Source organism: Spermophilus citellus (assembly GCF_964194105.1).
Source record: "Spermophilus citellus genome assembly, chromosome: 18".
Taxonomy (NCBI): domain Eukaryota; kingdom Metazoa; phylum Chordata; class Mammalia; order Rodentia; family Sciuridae; genus Spermophilus; species Spermophilus citellus.
In genome coordinates this window covers 781,378-800,217 of record NC_138200.1, presented here as the reverse complement: position 1 = coordinate 800,217, position 18,840 = coordinate 781,378, and the positions used below count along the sequence as shown (strand labels likewise).

At 43.8% G+C, this 18,840-nt stretch overlaps 1 protein-coding gene across 4 annotated transcripts; it reads left to right on the top strand.

The window, feature by feature from the left end:
• The first annotated feature begins 2,926 nt into the window (after nucleotides 1-2,926).
• On the top strand, nucleotides 2,927-18,416 carry ZNF549 (zinc finger protein 549). Of its 4 annotated transcripts, XM_081273174.1 has the most exons (4): nucleotides 2,927-3,482; nucleotides 5,544-5,582; nucleotides 13,370-13,496; nucleotides 15,061-18,416. In XM_081273174.1, exons 1-4 carry the CDS (start codon nucleotides 3,405-3,407, stop codon nucleotides 16,782-16,784), a joined length of 1,968 nt encoding a protein of 655 aa, XP_081129300.1. In that variant the 5' UTR covers nucleotides 2,927-3,404; the 3' UTR covers nucleotides 16,785-18,416. The 4 variants fall into 4 exon arrangements, with proteins under 4 accessions (XP_081129300.1, XP_081129301.1, XP_081129303.1 ...); XM_081273175.1 differs by lacking the exon at nucleotides 5,544-5,582; XM_081273176.1 differs by lacking the exons at nucleotides 2,927-3,482; nucleotides 5,544-5,582 and adding an exon at nucleotides 12,468-12,697.
• The last annotated feature ends 424 nt before the right edge of the window (nucleotides 18,417-18,840 follow it).

Below are 18,840 nucleotides of genomic sequence, written 5' to 3'. Positions count from 1 at the left end.
TTGGATATGTGGTATCCCCCAAAATCTCCTTAAGTTAGTGCAGAGATATTAAGAGGTAAAATTATATGATCCTGAGGGCTGTAACCTAATCAGCTCATCTAATTTGAACAGACTGGGAGGTAGTTGTAGGCAGGTGGGGCATGGTAGGAGAAGTTGGGTCCCTGTTACTATGCCCCAGAAGTGTAGTCCCTTCAGGCTCTTCCCCTTTCCTTTGCTCCGATTGGCATGCCTTTCCACCATGACAGCTGGCCTCACCCTGGGCAGTGGAGAGAGGGAGCTGACCTACCCTAAAGTAAACCTTTAAAACCATGAGCCAAAATAAACTTTTCCTCCTTTTGTCAGGAATCTTGGTCACGGTGACCAAAAGCTGAATAACACAGTGCTAAATTTTAATGATTTATTTACTTCTATTACAATTCTTTGGTCTTTCTTTGACTGATTTTATAATATGTATTTTTAAATTAACACTTTGTTACAATTAATACTTCTTCCTCTATGACTCCATTTCATAATATACCTCTAATATTCTGTGAAATATTGATATCATCTCAACTTTCTAAATTAGCAATATGAGATATTTTACATTAAAAATTGTATAGCTATATTTTTCCAGAATTATTTTTGTAAAGGTTTGCTCAAATTGGCAGTAGAGTTTTTACAATATTGGCAGTAGATTTTTTTATAATATTTTTAGTTATTAAATTATTATAAATCTTTTTCTTATTTTGATAGCAGACCAACTTTTCTTATAAATCCTATTTATTTACCCTTTAATTTTGATAAATAACTTGTATACAGAAAACAAAATTACCTGGCCAGCTTAATAACTCTAAAGTTAGCCTCTGCTTAAGTCTTGTTCAGGTGCATACGTCATAGCATCCTAGGAGTCTCATGTACTTTGTCAATTCATTTACCAAACCAAAATTTATTTTCTTATATCCCAAGTAAGCATTTCCTTGTTTTTATTGATAGTTTTAACGTCAATGTTTTAAATATGTATCTATGTAGTTCAGTTTTGTCTGTTTGGAAACCTCATACAAATGGAACTAAATAATAATGATTACTACGTGCCTTAAATCACTTGCCCAACATGCATGTTTATTAAGTTCTTTATTTTTCAGTTCTGTATAATATTCTGACATAAATACCTGAATAGAATACTTTTCTGCATTCTCCTTTCAGAGGCTTTTGTTTGTCTGCTTTCCAGTTTGGGGCAGTTAGGTATTGCTACTGTACAGACACCTGCCTGAGTTTAAATGCACTCGTCTACCTGGAGTATGCAATGTTGAAAAGAATTTGTTTTGCACAAGGCTGAAAAATTTTAGATTACTATATAATGCCATTTAGTTTGTATGGGGTGCCATTAAAAAACCAGAGACAGGAAGCCTTAAATAACAAAATTTTATTTTCTCAGCTGCAGAGGTAGGATGTCTAAGATCAAGCTGCCAACAGACAGGGTTTCTCCTGAGGCCTCTCTCCTTGTGTAGTAGGAGGCTCCTTCTTGCTGGGTCTTCCCACAGCCTTCCCTCTGTGTGGGTACATTCCCAGGATCTCTTCTATTAAGGGCAGCCAGCGGTCACTGAATTGGGGCTCATGCCCATGGCCTCATTTAACCTTCAGTTCTTCCTTAAATTCCCTACCACCCAACAGGGAACGTTGTGGGTGATGACTTCAACATATGAATCTGGTGGAGACATAACAAATGCCACACTTCTCCAGGACACTTTTTCCAGTCTTCACACCCACTGGTAGTTTTTACTATTTACTGACCTTTTTAGTGTTAACCACACTGAAAAGTGACTTTCATCAAAAGTTCTAGTTTACTTTAATGCAGTTTTCTTACTGTCCAAAGTTTAAATGCATTTTTCTTTTCATATCTGTCATCTATCTTTTGTAATTCAAATGTAAAGTGACTATTACGAGCTCTATTAGTTTTTTACATGAACCCTTTCCTTAGTTTGTAGAAGCCATTAAATTTAGTGTGTACATATTCACTTACAGAAACCTCAATATCTTCCTATTTGTGTGACTTGTCACAGAATCTTCTATGTCGTGTGTGGTCACTGAAGCCCGCTGCTCTGATGTTGCTGGTGAACGTGTGGTGATGCCTGGGGTTTTGCTGGGGGCATCTTGCTCTATCCTATCACTAACGCACTGTCTCCATGACCACCCTGTAAAGAAGGGTAAGTCTTCTTCCCATACAAGCTTTTTACGCCTGAAATCGTCTTTTCTGCGTGTTTAAGAGCAGAGCTGCAAATCAAACTTACGTGTCGGATATCTATTGACCTAGAATTCCTTTTTTCCCCAAAGTGGCCATTCCCATTGTTCTTCAGAGCTACCGTCCCCCCGCGGCCACGGACCAGGAGCCTCAGGAGGCTCAGTCCGGACGGTGTCGCCGTCAGCGCCGCCCGCAGCACTCCGTCGTTTGGCCGCGGGACTTTGACACGGAGCTCTAACCCCAAGCCACTGGGGATGTCGGCCTCACCTCTCTACGAGGCAACATCACTTATTTGAGAACTGCCTTCCAAGCCTTCTTCTGGGTAGCTCAGCATATACAAGAAAGCGACGGGGAAAGTGATCAGCACTCGGACTCCCTCGCGACCTGTGTGAGCCGACGCCTCACGCCCCAGACCCAGGGGTAAGCCAGCGCCCCGCGACAGCCCGCCCTGGCCCGCTCCTCGGGGTTCCTCCCCGATCTCCATCCGGCCCTGCCGACTTCCTCCGGGTTCCGTGCGGATCTCCGTCCTTCTCGGCCGGCTTCCTCCGGGCTCCGCCCCGATCTGCGTCCGGCCTGGCCGCCTTCCTCTGGGTTCTGTCCCGATCTCCATCCGGCCCTGCCGACTTCCTCCGGGTTCCGTGCGGATCTCCGTCCTTCTCGGCCGACTTCCTCCGGGCTCCGCCCCGATCTGCGTCCGGCCTGGCCGACTTCCTCTGGGTTCTGTCCCGATCTCCATCCGGCCTGGCCGCCTTCCTCCGAGTTCCGTGCGGATCTCCGTCCTTCTCGGCCGACTTCCTCCGGGCTCCGCCCCGATCTGCGTCCGGCCTGGCCGCCTTCCTCTGGGTTCTGTCCTGATCTCCATCCGGCCCTGCCGACTTCCTCCGGGTTCCGTGCGGATCTCCGTCCTTCTCGGCCGGCTTCCTCTGGGCTCCGTCCCGATCTCCGTCCGGCCCTACCACTTCCTCCGGGTTTTGCCCCTGCGCTCCGCCAGCTCGGGCGGGCCATGACTACCCAGAACACCGCGCGCGCCTGGGCCCTCAGCCGAGGCGGCGCTTCCGCGAGCGCGCAGTGCGTCCGGCGGGACTTCTGGCGCCGCGGCAGTCCTCTCGCGGCCTGGGCCGGCCCTGGCAGCCTCTCCCGTCGCCTGGGCGGTGCGGCCGGAGGCTTCGCGTGCCGGTAGGCGCGGATGGGACTCTGCGACGCCCCGCCGCGCCCCTCGCCGTCCCGCGGGCCCCTGGCGGCGGCCGAGCGGACGCTCCCCGCGGTGAGTGCTGCGACGCCGCCGCCCGCGTCCCGGACCCCAAGGCGGGCCGCCAGCACCGGCCGGCAGCCCGGCCTGCGAGCTCGGCGCGGGGTCCGGCGGGATCGGGACGCCCCGCCTCCCCGGGTCTGCGGGAGCTGGGAGAGCGCGGTGGCCGGCCCTCGTCCGAGTCCCCCGGAGCCTGAGGGCGGCGAGCCGGACGCTGCGCCCCGAGCGAGGGTTTTGAAGCACTTCAGAGGCTGCTCAGTGTCCAGCAGCCTGCGGTAGAGCTGGCGGAGTGGACGGAGGGACAGGAGTGATGAGTCTTGCCAGATCTTCAAGGTCACGCGGCGGGACTCGGGTGCTCCTCGGTGCACGCGAGTCAGAGCAGGGGGGAAGGACCGCTCCGAGTTCTCTTCTGGTCTGCACGACTGAAAGAGCCGAGGGGGGAGCAGGTTTCGGGGAGAAATTAGGATTGGGATTTTGTGGTGGCTCTGAAATGCCCTGGAGTGTAGTTGTTGCGTGGACAGCACGAATCAAAATAGGGAGGTCAGAAGAGGGGACGGCTTTGTGATGTCCAAATGGTGACAGTCTCAAACCTGAGGTTCAGATTTAGAGGGGAAACCTCAGGGGTTTACTTTGAGGTGAGCCTAAAATGGAGAGAGAGCTTGGGGCTGGAGGGTGGGGAAGAGTGGGTGGGCCTTGGCTGGCTGCCTCTAGATGGGAGGGCCCCTGGTTCCAGGGGTTGTGTCAGAGGACCCAGGAGCCCGCCTAGGACGATGGACTTAAGAAATCTGTCTAGTTCACCGTTCTGAAGACACAGCAGACAGCTCATTCTTGTGGAGCCTGAGAAAAGCCTGGCTAGCGAAGCAGGCCAGGCCCAGCAAGTGCACAGGTGCCTCTGCTTCTCCTTGGAAATGCAAACTTTAGCTCCAGACTTAACAAATTCTTTCAAGCAACTTGAAATTGAAATGACAACATGTCTCTGTGCTCTCATACAAACATTTGGTCTTTGCCAGGCATTGGTAAGAAAGAACTAAGACCCTTGTAATTTCCTCGGTGAAGTGTCTGGTTTTCGTTACAAGCCCCTTCTCAAAATACCTGAGTTTTATTAAATGACTGAGGGTGACAATACTTACAGCGAGGTCCCTAAAGAGCCTCAAAGTAGGGCTGATCACCCAGATAGACCTAGTGATCACAGGATTTGAACTTTCAGTCCCTCCTTAGGCTTTCCGGGAGGAAAGGTGAGCTGGGAATTAGGTCATATAAAATCTTGAACACAGAGATTTAGAAAGCTTTCAAGTTGGGAACACTTGGAAGTGTTGGGAGTGTCACACATGCAGAAGGGGCCTGGATGCACATCTTCTCTTCCCCCAATATCTTGACATATGAGACCTATACATTTTATTGTTTCTGTGTTACACTCTTAATAATAAACCAGTAAATGTAAGTCGAGTTTTTCTGAGTGAATCTAGCTAATTGTGAAACCTAAAGAAGGGGTAATGTAACTCCCAGATTTGTATCCAAATTGGATAGCATTATGGGTGGCCTGAGCATTAAAGTTTCTGGCATCTGAAGTAAGGGTAGTTTTGTATGCCTGAGTCCTTAAACATATGGGTGCAGATGCTGACTACAGGTAGGTAGTCGCAGAATAAAATTGAAGAGTAGAGTGCCCAATTGGTACCAATTAGAGAACTGATATTGGAAAATAACCATATATTTGGTGCCATAAGGAAAAGCACAGAAACTCTTAATTATTTGATATAACATCACATTTGTATGAAATCTTAAATGGCAGATTAAAAACACCCAAATTTTAAAAAACATTTATAGAAATGTTGATCTGTGGTCACTAACAGCTAAACTTAGCACTGGACATGCATAACACTACTAGGAGGTAGCCACCATGATTGTTTCCATTTTATGAGTGAAGACAGCCTCAGAGAGGTTAGGTCTTTGTTCAGTGGGCTGAGGATCTGAGGTTAAATGCCAGCCTGAGAAAGCTCAGAGCAAGGTGGGAGGGAATAACTAAGCCTCCACAGGTTCCACTCTAACCCTTACCTCATAGACACCCTCTTTCCATAGAGTTCCATGGCAGCAGAAGGGTTTGAGGAACCATCACAGGTAGGTAAAGAAGTCCCAGACCCTCACTGACCTTGCTCCTCACACCCATGATCCCGGTACACAAATTCAGGTGATAGTGGTGCCCTGGGACTTGATGTGTCCTCAATCCTTGGAACCCTGGGGTCACCTGAGGCCCAGGATCCTTAATTATGGTCAGAAATTATATTTCTAAGTCAGCTAATAGGATGAGGTGTTGGAAGGTTTCCTGGGCAAAGGAACAAATTGCATGTCCAAGTGCTAGGAGATGAGAATGGCTTGGGCGGGTTGAAGAAGTTGCAAGTCTCTGTCGAGCCTTCTGGGAACTGAGAAGGAGGGATAGGAGTTATCCTGGAGTGGCAGGAAACGTGGAGGGTTTGAAGCAAAGGAGGGAATTTTATAACTCAGATTTAAGGCTTTTTTAACACTGCAGGTGAGTGCCAATAGGAGCCTAATACCTGTGAATCTGAAGTTGGGGGCGGAGTTGAGTTTTTCAGTCTCTTGTCAGCAGGGATGATTTTCTGCTGGATATGGTAAGAGAGCAATCAGGAATGACCTCAACATTTTTGGCATTAATAAATGAAAGTGTGGAAGTGCCAGTTGCTGAGGTGGAACATAAATGGTAGGATTATGTAAAAGAAATACTATCATGAGGAGATTTATCTTTTTACTTAAATATTTTTATTAAAGTCGATTTTTGTTTTTAGAGCACTTTTAAGCTCATAGTAAAATTGACAGCAAAGTACAGAGATTTCCCAAATACTCCTGTTGATGCACACGAATACTGTTTTAGCTTTTCATTGCTGACAGTAACAGTTTTAGAGGAGGAAAAGTTTATTTAAGCATCACAGTTTCAAAGGTCTCAGTCCGTAGATAGCTGGCTCCATTGCGTTGGGCCCAGGGTGAGGCAGAACACTGTGGCAGAGGAGTGGAGGAGGAAAGTGTCCCAGGACATACCAGGAAGCAGACAGAGTGCTCACTCACCAGAGTCAAAATACAAACCTCAAAGGCATGCCCCAGTAAACTACCTCCGGCCTTACCCTACCTGCCTACAGTTATCATCCAATGAATCCCTGTCAGGGGATTATGATTTGGTTAAAACTTACGACCCAATCACTTCATGTCTGAATTTTTTTGCATTGTCTCACACATGAACTTTTGGTGGACACCTAACAGCTAAACCATAATGTATGCTCTCCCTTACTATCAGTATCTCTCACCAGAGTGGTACGATTATTGCCATTAAATTTATGCCTGCACATCATAATCATCCATAGTCACTAAGTTTATCTTGTGTTTACTCTTGGTGTTACACATAACAGACTGGACAGATGCAGAGTAACATGTATTCTCCATGAGGGCATCATGCAGAGTATTTCCTTTGCTGTTAAAGTCCTCTATTCATCCTTTCCGTTTCCAGCCCCTAAAGATCACTGATCTTTTTACCATTTCCATAATTTTGTTTTTTCAAAATACCATATAATAGGAATCATTCAATGTGCAGCAATATTTTATTTATATATTCATCTCCTTAAGGATCTCTTGGTGGCTTCCAAGTTTTTGCAGTTTTGACTGTAGCTGCTGCAAATGTCCATGTCCAGGGTTTTGTGTGGACAGGTTTTTGATGTCTGGGTAAGTACTAAAGATCTGTATTATTGGGTCATATGACAAGGGTGTTTGGCTTTTTAAAAAACGGCCAAACTGCCTTCCGTGGTGCTGTTTCACTGTTTATTCCTACCAGCAGAGAGTCCTCTGCTACTCCACATTTCATCAGCACATAGTGGCATCTGTTCCATGTAGAAGTGTCTTGTTTTGATTTGCATTTCCCTAATGACATGATATAGAGCATCTTTTCACGTGTTTATTTTCCATCTTCATATCTTTAGTGTTTCCATCTTTGACTTATTTTTAAATTACGTTGGTTGATTTCTTCTTGATTTTTAAGAATTCTTGTATATTTAAGACACCTTTTGATGTTACACATAACAGTTCTTTATCAGATGTTTCTTTTGCAAATATTCTGGTCTGTGGCCTTTCATTCTTACCACAGTGTCCTTCACAGAGCAGAAATTTTGCATTTTAAGTAAATTTAGCTAGTTATCATGGATTTCATTTTTGATGCTCTCTAAAAAAAGTAAACAACCCCAAAGTCATCCATATTTCTCCTCTGCTATCTTCTAGGAATTCTATCATTTACATTTGGCATTTAGTCTGTGGTACATGTTCAGTTAATTTACGTGAAGGCTGTGAGGTTTCTCTTTCTTTGTTTGGTGTGCAGATATCCAGATGTTCAGTTCTGTTGAAAAAATTCTTGTAGCTCCATTGTCTTTACTGCTTTTTCAAAGATAGTTTGACTTTTTTTTTTTCTGGTACTGGGGATTGGGCCCAGAGGTGCTTAACTACTGAGTCACATCCCCAGCCCCCTTTTTTAAATTTTTCATTTTGAGATGAGATCTCTCTAAGTCGCTTAGGGCCTTGCTAAGTTGAGACTGGCCTCAAATTTCTGATCCTCTTACCTCAGCCTTCTGGTTGCTGGGAACACATCTGGCAGAGCAGCTGACTTTTATGTGAGTCTTTCTATGTACTTGTCTTCTGTTCCCCTGGTCTGTTCATTCATTCTTTCACCAGTTCCTCGCTGTCTTATTAAGATACCTCATTAGTCAGTCTTCAAGTTGGACAGGGTCGGGTCTCCAGCCCTTTGTTATGCTTCAGTACTGTACTTTCCATGTAAGTTTTAAAATCAGTCGATCCATATCTGCAAAACACCTGGCTGGGGTTTTGACTGAGATGGCATTGAATTTGTAGGCCAAATGGTGAAGAACTGACATGGAACAACACTGACTCTTCCTACTGAGGAACATAGAATATCTGTTTTTAAGTTCTTTTTTAATTTCTTTTGTCAGAGTTCTGTACTCATCCTCATATAGATCTTATATATCATTTAGATTTATCCTAAATATTTCATTGTTCGGTGCCAATGTAAGTGGCATCATGTTGTAATTTCAAATTATTGTTGATACATAGGAAATAAACTGACTTATGTAGTAACCTTTTATCCTGTAACCTTTCTATATATTTTTTTAGTTTTAGGAGTTTTTTGGTCATTTCTTGCAGGTTTTCTATGTAGACAGTCATGTCATTCATAAAAAAAAAATAGTTTTCTTTCTTTCACTCCAGATACCTTTTATTTCATTTTATTATTGTGTTAATGAGGAATTTCAGTGTGATATTGAAAAACAGTGGTGGGAGGGGACATTCTTGCCTTGTTCCTGATTTTGGTGGGACAGCTTTGAATTTCTCATCATTAAATATATCTTCTGCAGGTTTTTTAAAGATAGCTTTTATCAAGTTGAGGAAGTACCCTTCTCTTCCTGGTTTATTTCATTTTTATAATGAATGAGTGTCAGACTTTGTCAAATGCTTTTTCTCTATCAATTGATATAGTCATATTTTTTTTCTTATTTAATCTATTGATGTCATGGGTTACATTAATTGACTTTTGAAAATTCAGTCAGCCTTACACACCTAAGATAAGTCCTACTTGATTGTAGTGTATAATTCTTTTTATATATTGTTGAATTCCATTTGCTAATATTTTCTTGAGTATTTTTGCATCTGGGGTAATGAGGGGTATTAGTCTGTAGTTTTCTTTCTTATGCTCTTTTTTATTTTGATAATAGGATAATTCTGGCTAGGAAGAAATAATTGGTAGGTATTTCTTCTAATTTTATCCTCTGAAAGAGATTGTAGAGCATTGGTATAATTTTGGTTTTGTGTAAATTTTGTCAGATCATGTCTTTCAAGAAATCCATCCATTTCATCAGCTTATGAAGTTGTGGGCCTAGAATCATTGGTAGTATTTCTATTACCATCCTTGTAGTTTGCCTGGGATCTTTATGGTGTTCCCTCTTTCATATCTGATGTTAGTAATTTGTGTTCTCCCTCTTACATTCTTAGTCTGGCTAAAGAGGGGCTTATCAATTTTTATTGACCCCCCCCAACCACTTACTAGTTCCATCGATTTCCTGTTTTCATTCTCATCGACTTGTGTTCAAGTTATTTCTTTCCTTCTAATTACTTCAGATTTAAATTGCTCTTATTTTTTTGTAGTATTTTTTTTTTCAGGTTCAGATGATCAGTGCAAGGTCTCTTCTTCTTTCTGATATTTGGTTTAGCCCCATAACCGTTCCTCCAAGCACTGCTTTCAATGTAACACGCAGGTTTGGTAAGTTCTGTTTTCCTTTCATTTAAATGTCTCTCGAATGTTTCGATTTTGATCCATGAGTCATTCAGAAGTGTTGTTGATCTCCATCTTTGTGTAGTTTTCCATCTCTTTCTGTTATTGCTTTCTAGGTTAATTCCATTGTGACTTGATAGTGGACTTTGTATGGTTTCTGGCTGTGGGAGTCGGTGCTCTGCAGTTACTAAGTACCCTGTGGTTTTCAGTGCACCTTTGCAACTCATCCAAGTCCACGTCCAATAGCACTGTCCTGTTTTTGTGGGCACTTAAAATAGTCCTTAAATTAATAATTCTGCCTTCCTGCCCCCTTATAATTCCTGTCATTTGCCCTTGCTCTCTCGTATCATTCTGTTATTCACTTTATTTATAAAATTGCTTTATTTATAAAATACACACAAACATAATCAAATTTGTTGATCATAATTATGAATGAACTATGACGTCAGTTTATGAATAACAAAAATGCAGTTTTTCATTTTACTTTTACCTATTTCTTCTTTAATGCTCTTCCTTTATGTAGATTTGTGTTTCTGGTCTGTATCATTTTTTCTGCTCTCTGGAGAGTTCTAACCTAGATGTGATGGTGCATACCTATAATCCCAGCTGCTAGTGAGGCTGAGGCAGGATGATTCAAAGTTTGAAGCTAGCTTGGAGAATTTAGTGGACTTGTCTCAAAAAAAAATTTCTTTTTCTTTTTTTAAAAAGGGCTGGGAATGTAGCTCAGCAGTAGAGCTCAATTTGGGTTTAATCCCCAGTACTGCCCGCGCCCCGCAACACAATTTATTTTAGTATTTTAAAAAATTAATTAATTAATTTATTTATTTATTTATTTATTTTTGCATTACGATTCTTAATACACCTTTAAGAATCGTAATTTATCGTATCTCTGATTATATATAAGGTATGTTGACGCCAAATTCACATCTTCATACATGTATTTTTTATAGTCTCCTTTTAATATTTTTTGAAGTCATTTTTGTTAGCTACAACAACCTTTGATTTCAGTTTGTCCAAGAAAATCTCTGTAGTTTTTTTTCCCCCTTCTGAATGATACTTTCACAGGGTACACAACTTTAGGTTGGTGCATTTTTTTTTCTCATGACACTTTTTTACTTTCTTCATGTTTGCATGATTTCTGAAGAGAAGTCAGATATGATTCTTATCTTTGCTCTTACATAAAGTATTTATTCTTTCAGCCTTTTTTCAGGATTCTTTATCTTTGATAATGTACAAATGAAGCATAATAATGTTTAGTTGTAGTTTTTTGGGGGGTATTTATCCTACTTAGTGATCACTGAACTTTCTGAATCTGGGGTTTGGTGTCTGGCATGAATTTGGAGAAATTGCAGTTATTATGGTTTCACATATTTCTTCTGTTCCTTTTTCTCCTTGTATCCTAGTATGTTACACGTTTTGTAATTTTCTCATAATCATTGGATATCCTGGTTTTATTTTTATTCTGTTTTATTTATTGGGGATTTTGTGTTTGTGCGCTTTACTTTTCTATTTTTGAAGTTTCTATTTATCCTCAAACTTGTGGGTTCTCTTCTCAGCCTTGTCTAATCTGCTTAGCCCATCAGAAGCATTCTTCATCTTGGTACAGTATTTTTTAATCTGTATTTCTGATTCTTTCTTAAGATTTCTGTCCATTCTTGTGTATTCTCTTTCCTTTATCCATTAGAGTGCTCAGCATCTTAATTACAGGGTTCATAATTCTAACATCAAGGCCTGGTTTTCATATTTGCTTTTTTTCTTAAGATTGTGGTTATTTATTTATTTATTTTTGGCTTTTTGGTATGCTTTATAATTTTTTTCTTGTTAGCCAGATGCAGATATCTGGTAAAAGAAGCTGTTGTAAATAGTAATGTAGTGAGAGAGGAAGGAAGGGGGAGAGGAAGCATTCTAATTACTGCCATGAGTTTTCAGTTTTTAGTGAGCCTATGCTTCTGAACTAAAATTCACAAGCCTTTCTCAAGTTTATAAGTTGGCAGTTCAAGACGACTACCAGAGTGAGTTGTAGTGGGTATTTCCCTTCCCCTCAGTCTGTTAACCTTGCAGATTAGGCTCAGGTCAACTTATGTATCCGAGGGAGTGCTTTGTTTAGAAGAATGAGTGCTATGGACTCCTATCACTGAGTCCTCCTGGAGTTTTTAGCTTTCAGAGTTGTTCCCACTGAACCTCCAGAAGATGGTGGTTTGTAGTCCAGCTTTCCTAACCCAGCTTCTGTGGTTGTTTCTTCTCATGGGTCAACTCTGGAAGCCTCTACTCCTTGTATTTGTCTGTTTTTCTAGTCACGGGGACAGCAGTTTGTCCTGTGTCTTACAAGTGTTAGAGTGTTCATTTTCCAGCCTGTTCAACTGTGTGTTTGCTGTTGTGAGATAGTGGTGATCGGTTTTCACAATGTGGATTCCCATTTGGGGGCAGGGGAGTGCAAGCGTCCGGTGAGCAGCAGCTGGCAGAGCTGAGGGAAGGCATTCTAGTGGAGGCTTTCACTGGCTGGTGGTTGGCATGTGGACTGGGGCAGATCAAAGATGTGGCCCTTCAGGCCATAGTGGCAGTGCTGCTGGTGGGGAAGGGTGGGCAAAATATTGTCTCATTGCTGAGTTCCTGCGTGGTCGCTGGGTCAAAGTAGTGATCATCATGGAGACGATGAGGGTGTGTAAGGATACGATGGGGAATGGATCTGACTGGCAGAAGTGGCTGTAACTGGGGGATGGATAAGAGATTCATTCAGGGCGAAGCAGCAGTAGAGGTCAGATGACACTGAGGTCAGGGCTAGTGGTTCTGCCCTCTGTTGACTGTCTTTTTAATGACTCTTTCTGGAGCCTGAGGTGTTCTGACAGGATGGCAGCTCAGGCTAGAAGCAGATGAAATCCCTGGGAGAATCCTTTGGCTTGGAGTGAGATAATTGGGGACTGAGTTTGAAAGCCATTATCAGAGTAGGGCAGCAAGGTCAGTAATGAGGAAGAAGAGACCCTGGCTACTTGAGTTCTGCCCAGGACTCCAGTGCTAGAATGAGGAGCCAGGCCACTGGAATGGTCTTGGAAATGCTGGAACTGCCTCTGGCTTGTCTGTATAGAAGACTGGAGGGTTCTGTGCCCTGGTTGTTTGACAAGCACATGAGCAACAAGACATGGGGAAGCAGAGCAGGATGTGAGATGGACCAGGGTAGTAGTGTTGTTAGGGATATAGCCATCATGGTCTGGAGATACGAGGGAACTTCAGTCTCCAGAGCAATAAGCAGGTGGAGAGGGAGTGTTAATGGATGTGTTCAGGGCCTAAACCCAGGAGTTGAGCACAGGTGGCTATATGTGGCATGATCCGGGGCCCCAGGGAATTGGGCAGGAGCATGGCTGAGATTCTGCATACCAGGCCCAGAGCTCAGATGATGTTCCATTTCACCTTGTGGTCATGAGAGCTGGAGATGGTGATCACTGGGTGTGAGAGGTGGCAGGGAACAGTAGCATCAGGGTCTGGGTCTCCTCTGCATGGGGAGGTAGGGTGGAGGGTGAGGTACCAGGGACCTGGGTGATGAGGCTGCTCATGAACTCATCTGCCCCCATTGTGACAGGGCCATGTGACCTTTGAGGATATCGCTGTGTACTTCTCCCAGGAGGAGTGGGGGCTCCTTGATGACGCTCAGAAACATCTGTATCATGATGTGATGCTGGAGAACTCTACACTTGTGGCCTCAGTGGGTAAGGTCCCTCACAACCACACTGCTGGGCTCTGTGCTTTCCTTTCGTTCCCCTGTCCTTCCCAGAGCAGGACCATGACTTCTGCCCACTCCCAGGCCTCCTGACACTGCTGATTGTCAGGCCTGGGCTAGCCCTAGCCCTAGCAGCCCTAGCCTCTGCTGTTCTGAAGCCTTGTAGTTAGTGTTTGAGTTCAGAATCTTGCAGTCTGTCCAACCAATGCCACTTGGTTTTGCCACTCTGCTAAAGTGAATGACTGCTGAGGCTTCCCTGGACTGTAGTGGGCTTTTCTTGGCGCCTGCCTACCTAGAAATCACAGGTGTTTACATGCTACTATATGTTGGGAACACTAGGGTGTGACAGTAGGACCTGCCCCCCACCCCCTTCAAGGTTTTTCTGTAGTAAATTTCTCTTCTGTCATCTTTTATGGGTTAGGATGATCTAAGCTAGTGTTAGTCACTCAGTTACCTGTTTTCCCTTAGGACTTTACCTTCAAGTCCCAAATGTTCTCCCAACTTGAGCTGGAGGTAGGGGAGAACAGTGTTCCCTGGCAGGGTGCAGAAGTTTCCAGTCTTTTTTTTTTTTTTTAACAGCAAAGAGGTGTTTATTGCAAGCTAACTCGGACCTCCGCGCACGCAGCAACTGGTGACGCTGAGAGGCCCTGAGCCCAGGGTTTGCAGCAGTCTTATACACTCTTTGGGGAAGGCAAGGACTTCATATACATCATAGCATCTCTTAGCAAATCATCACACACCGTGGGAAAATCATAAAACAACTCTAAAACATGATTAGCACATTCACTGGCGGGTGATTGGTTACTACAAGAGGGGGATTCGTTTGAAATGATTGGTTTAGGCCACGAGGGGAGTACGTGCTGAAGTACATGGTTTCCCAACACGTGATCAACCCAAGTTTCCAGTCTTAACAAGAAGGGTATATGGGTTCTGGAATTGTGAGCTGAAACAGTGGGAGGGTACACATTCAGGGCTGAGCTCAAATCATATCAGGCAGATGTTTTGTGCTTACCACTGTTTTAATGCCAAGGCTCATGGCCATACCTTATTCCTGTATTTCTTCCCCTTACTTGTCATTTTGCCTGCTTGTCATTTCAGCTGTGACTTCTGATCCCTGGCTGTTCCCTACCTCTACATCCACTGCATCTCTCCAGTTCCTCTGCTTCTGTAGTTGCTCCAACATTAGCCCACACTTCACGAGCTGTGAGACATGTCTGAGTATTTAAATGGCCTTGGAAGCACCAGCTGCCTTGTTGCAGCTGTGCTTTCTTGGGGTAGGCCACACCTGTCTCCAGATGACAGGTCACACCGAGAACCACTGACACGGGAAGGAGGTGTAGACCCTGCCGTCTTCCCACAATGACACCCGTTCCAGGTTTTCTTGATGGTGGTCGGGCCTCCTACATTCTGAACCCTGGAGGCTCACTACCAAGCAACCTGATCTTTTTTTACCTACCCTAGCTCTTTTGTCCTAGAAACAAACCTAGGGATTCTCCTGCTGGGCCATCTCCTCCCACCAGAGTCACCCTTCACCTGCATTCTTGTGCTTTCAGGTTGTTGGCAAGGAGCAGAGAACATGGCCCATTCTGAGCAGATTCTTTCCATAGGAATGTCACAGGCCAGGACTCCAGCACCAAGTCCTTCTATTTCAAATGCTCATCCCTGTCAGATGTGTATCCAGTTCACAAAAGACTCTTTGCACCTGACTGGACACCAGGAAATACTTCTGGGCCAGAAACCATACATATGTGTGACATGTGGAAAACACTTCTCATTAAGTTTGAAACTAAAAGAGAACCAGAAGCAACACAGTGGAGAGAAACACATCATAAGGGGAGAGAACGGAGCCTTGCTCAGCTGCAGAGTCCCTGTGTCAGACAGCTTTTTTATATGCAAAGATGTAGAGAAGGACTTCGCAGGCAGTCTAGACCTTCTGCAGCATCAGACTGCCCTTGGCAGAGAATGTTCACTGAGAAGCCGAGAGACGTTTCATATTCAGCCAAGACAGTACAAACATAGCAGATTCAAGCAAATTTTCAATGAGAGGGTTCACACCATTGAACATCACAGAGTTCACACTGGAGAAAAAGCTAATGAACATAGTGAATGTGGAAAATCTCTGAGCTCCAAATACTTACTTGTAGAGCAACAGAGAACACATAATGGAGAAAAGCCTTATGTGTGCAACACATGTGGGAAATCATTTCGCCACAAACAAACCCTCATTGGGCATCAGCAGAGAATCCACACTGGAGAAAGGTCTTATGTGTGTGTTGAATGTGGGAAATCCCTGAGCTCCAAATACTCTCTTGTTGAGCATCAGAGAACCCATAATGGAGAAAAGCCTTATGTGTGCAACACATGTGGGAAATCATTCCGTCACAAACAAACATTTGTTGGGCACCAACAGAGAATCCATGCTGGAAAAAGACCTTATGTGTGCATTGAGTGTGGGAAATCTTTCATTCAGTCTTCTGACCACATTCGACATCAGAGAATTCATAGTGGAGAAAGGGCTTATGCATGTAGTGAATGTGGGAAATCCTTCATCTACAAACAGTCACTTCTTGATCATCAGAGAATCCACACTGGAGAAAGACCCTATGAATGCAATGAATGTGGAAAGGCCTTTATCCACAAGAAAAGACTTCTTGAGCATCAGAGAGTCCACACTGGAGAAAAGCCTTATGTGTGCATTAAATGTGGGAAGTCCTTTATTCGGTCTTCTGACTACATTCGGCATCAGAGAATTCACACAGGAGAACGGGCTTATGAGTGCAGTGAGTGTGGGAAAGCCTTCATCTGTAAACAAACACTTCTAAAGCATCATAGAATCCACACTAGAGAAAAGCCTTACCAATGCAGAGAATGTGGGAAAGGCTTCTACATTGAGGATAAACTTCTTCAGCACCAGAGAATTCACACCAGAGAACAAACATACAGCTGCAGTGAGTGTGGGAAAGGCTTCAGCCACAAAAAAAGACTTTTTGAGCACCAGAGGACCCACACTGGAGCAAAGCCATGTGAGTGCAGTGAATGTGGGAAATGCTTTCGACATCGCACCAGCCTCATTCAGCATCAGAAAGCGCACAGCGGAGAGAGGCCTTTCATCTGTACTGCTTGTGGGAAGTCCTTCCTTTATAAAAACAAACTCATCGAGCACCAGAGGATCCACACAGGAGAAAAACCCTATGAGTGCAGTGAATGTGGGAAAGCCTTCAACAAGAGATATTCCCTTGTCAGGCACCAAAACATTCATGCCAGAGGAAGGCCCTAGCCTTTCATGGAACAGACCTTTCATCTGATCTGCCACACAAAAGTTGAACCTCATACCTCTGAAGATCAACAATTGGAAGATTCGCTACAGGACCCAAGTGCTTGGGAAGCTTCGTGACCTAACTTGCACTTTGTAACCCACCTAGTACTGAAGCAGACACTACATTGTGGTATATCCCAGTGCCCCATCAATCACTCTGATGCACTTGTGGGGGCTGGGGGTGGATACGGATGTGTGTGCTCACCAAACCCTGAAGGGAGCCTTGGTGAATGTGAGCCTGACAGGGTCCTCTTCCATCCTGCTGAACTTTTCATGGCATAGAGAAGACCCTGCAGAGCAGTCTGGGTTCTGGTGGTCTGCAGAGGTTTACCTTTTGTATGCATATTATTTTTTCTGTGTGGTTGCCATTGTGGAATTTTTCCTGCTCCACATCACCCAAGAGGGAAGTGGCCTGTATCACCAAGTGCTGATATATGCACTGATAAACACCTTATTGTTATTACCTAAGCCATCTTTAATCTGGGAGGTTGTGCATATTGTGTGGTGTGGGTCTGGAACAGGATTGTGTCCTTTTGCCATGAATGGTGAACAGTCTGTGGGCCCCAGCTTTCCGTGCTCCAAGGGCACAGTATGATTGTAGAAGTAGTCTTCATTGTCATTGCTTCCCAAGGCCTTCTAGAAAACACGGCAGAGCTGTGTGGTCCTAGTTATATGGTTTGGGTGTCAAATGTGTTTGTAGGTCTAACAGTCTTACAAAGAAGAGTCATTTATGACAGACTCCAGTGCTGTGATACTTCTGGATTGTTCCTTTGTTCTTAGTGATACTCCATATTTTCTAACACTCTTTCAGTGTAGCTATGTCCCCTGAAGGGCAGAATCAGGTAGGTGTTATTGGCTGGATGAGCCAGGTAAGAATAATTGGTCCAGATATGTAGTGCAATAAGTAGGGGTTGGAGAAGATCACAGCAAGTACAAAGAATGTGTCTCACCGTAGGTCATCCAAACATGTCCATGTTACTACCATGGCATTGTTTGGGGATGCATAGGAATTCTTAGGTTCTCTGGACCTTTCCTTCTGCTGTGGCCAGTCTTTTATCAGGATATATGACCTAGGTTTGATGGACCTCAATCACTGCTGGACTAATTTTGAGTTGACTCCTGCACAGGCAGGAAAGCAAGGATTGAAGGAAAACAGACCTGGAGTCAAGGTGTTGGCTTTGTGGCTCATCTAGGTATCCAGGTGTCTCAGAATTATCTTCATTGCTTTCCATCTGCTGCCACTGGTGGGAATCTCCTGTACTCAAGAGATGAATCCCTAACCATATACATACATTTATGTCACCACATAGTCTGGTTTACCAGAAGGGCATAGATGCAAATTTGGGGGTATAAAAACGACTGGGGATTGAACCCAGGGATGCTTAACCACTGAGCCACAACCCCAGACCCTGCCCCTTTTTATATTTTAGAGACAGGTCTTGCTGAGTTGCTTGGGGCCTTCCTAAATTGCTGCAGCTGGCTTTGAACTTTTGATCTTCCTGCCTCAGCCTTCCAAGCTGCTGGGATTACAGACACGTGCCACTGTGCCCGGCTATTCCTGTAATCTTGATAAAAGTGTTGTTATAAACATAAGCCTGTGTCTTCTCCCAGTCTGTCTTTCTATTCACTTTATTTTACTTGGTTTAAAAAAAAAAAAGTTCTTTACTATGAAATCTAATTGGTCCATTTCTTCCTTTACTAATTTTTCTTTTGGTGAAGAGACATATACCTGATTTAAAGATATCAGGCAGCCCTGGAAGGGCAGTCCCTGCCCCCCACCCCTTGGGTCAAAGCCCCAAGTACCAGAGCATAATATAGAAAATAAGTACTGACAATATAGAAAATAAGAAAATGTAGTCAATACAGAAAGATATTGAAAATTCCTAATTATGAGATTTGCAAAACATACACAGAAAACTAAAATACCCCAGAAAAAAATTAAGACCTAAAGGAGAGGAGAAATACATGTATTTGAACATACACTGAAATACATGGGATTAAAACTCATTGTGTCCTA

What these genes read in the sequence shown, in the direction of transcription:
- ZNF549 (XM_081273174.1), top strand. Translation starts at nt 3,405, where the DNA reads ATGGGACTCTGCGACGCCCCGCCGCGCCCCTCGCCGTCCCGCGGGCCC. An exon ending in CCGAGCGGACGCTCCCCGCG is followed by an intron (nt 3,483 to 5,543) that starts GTGAGTGCTGCG and finishes CTCTTTCCATAG; the next exon opens with AGTTCCATGGCAGCAGAAGG. An exon ending in TACACTTGTGGCCTCAGTGG is followed by an intron (nt 13,497 to 15,060) that starts GTAAGGTCCCTC and finishes TTGTGCTTTCAG; the next exon opens with GTTGTTGGCAAGGAGCAGAG.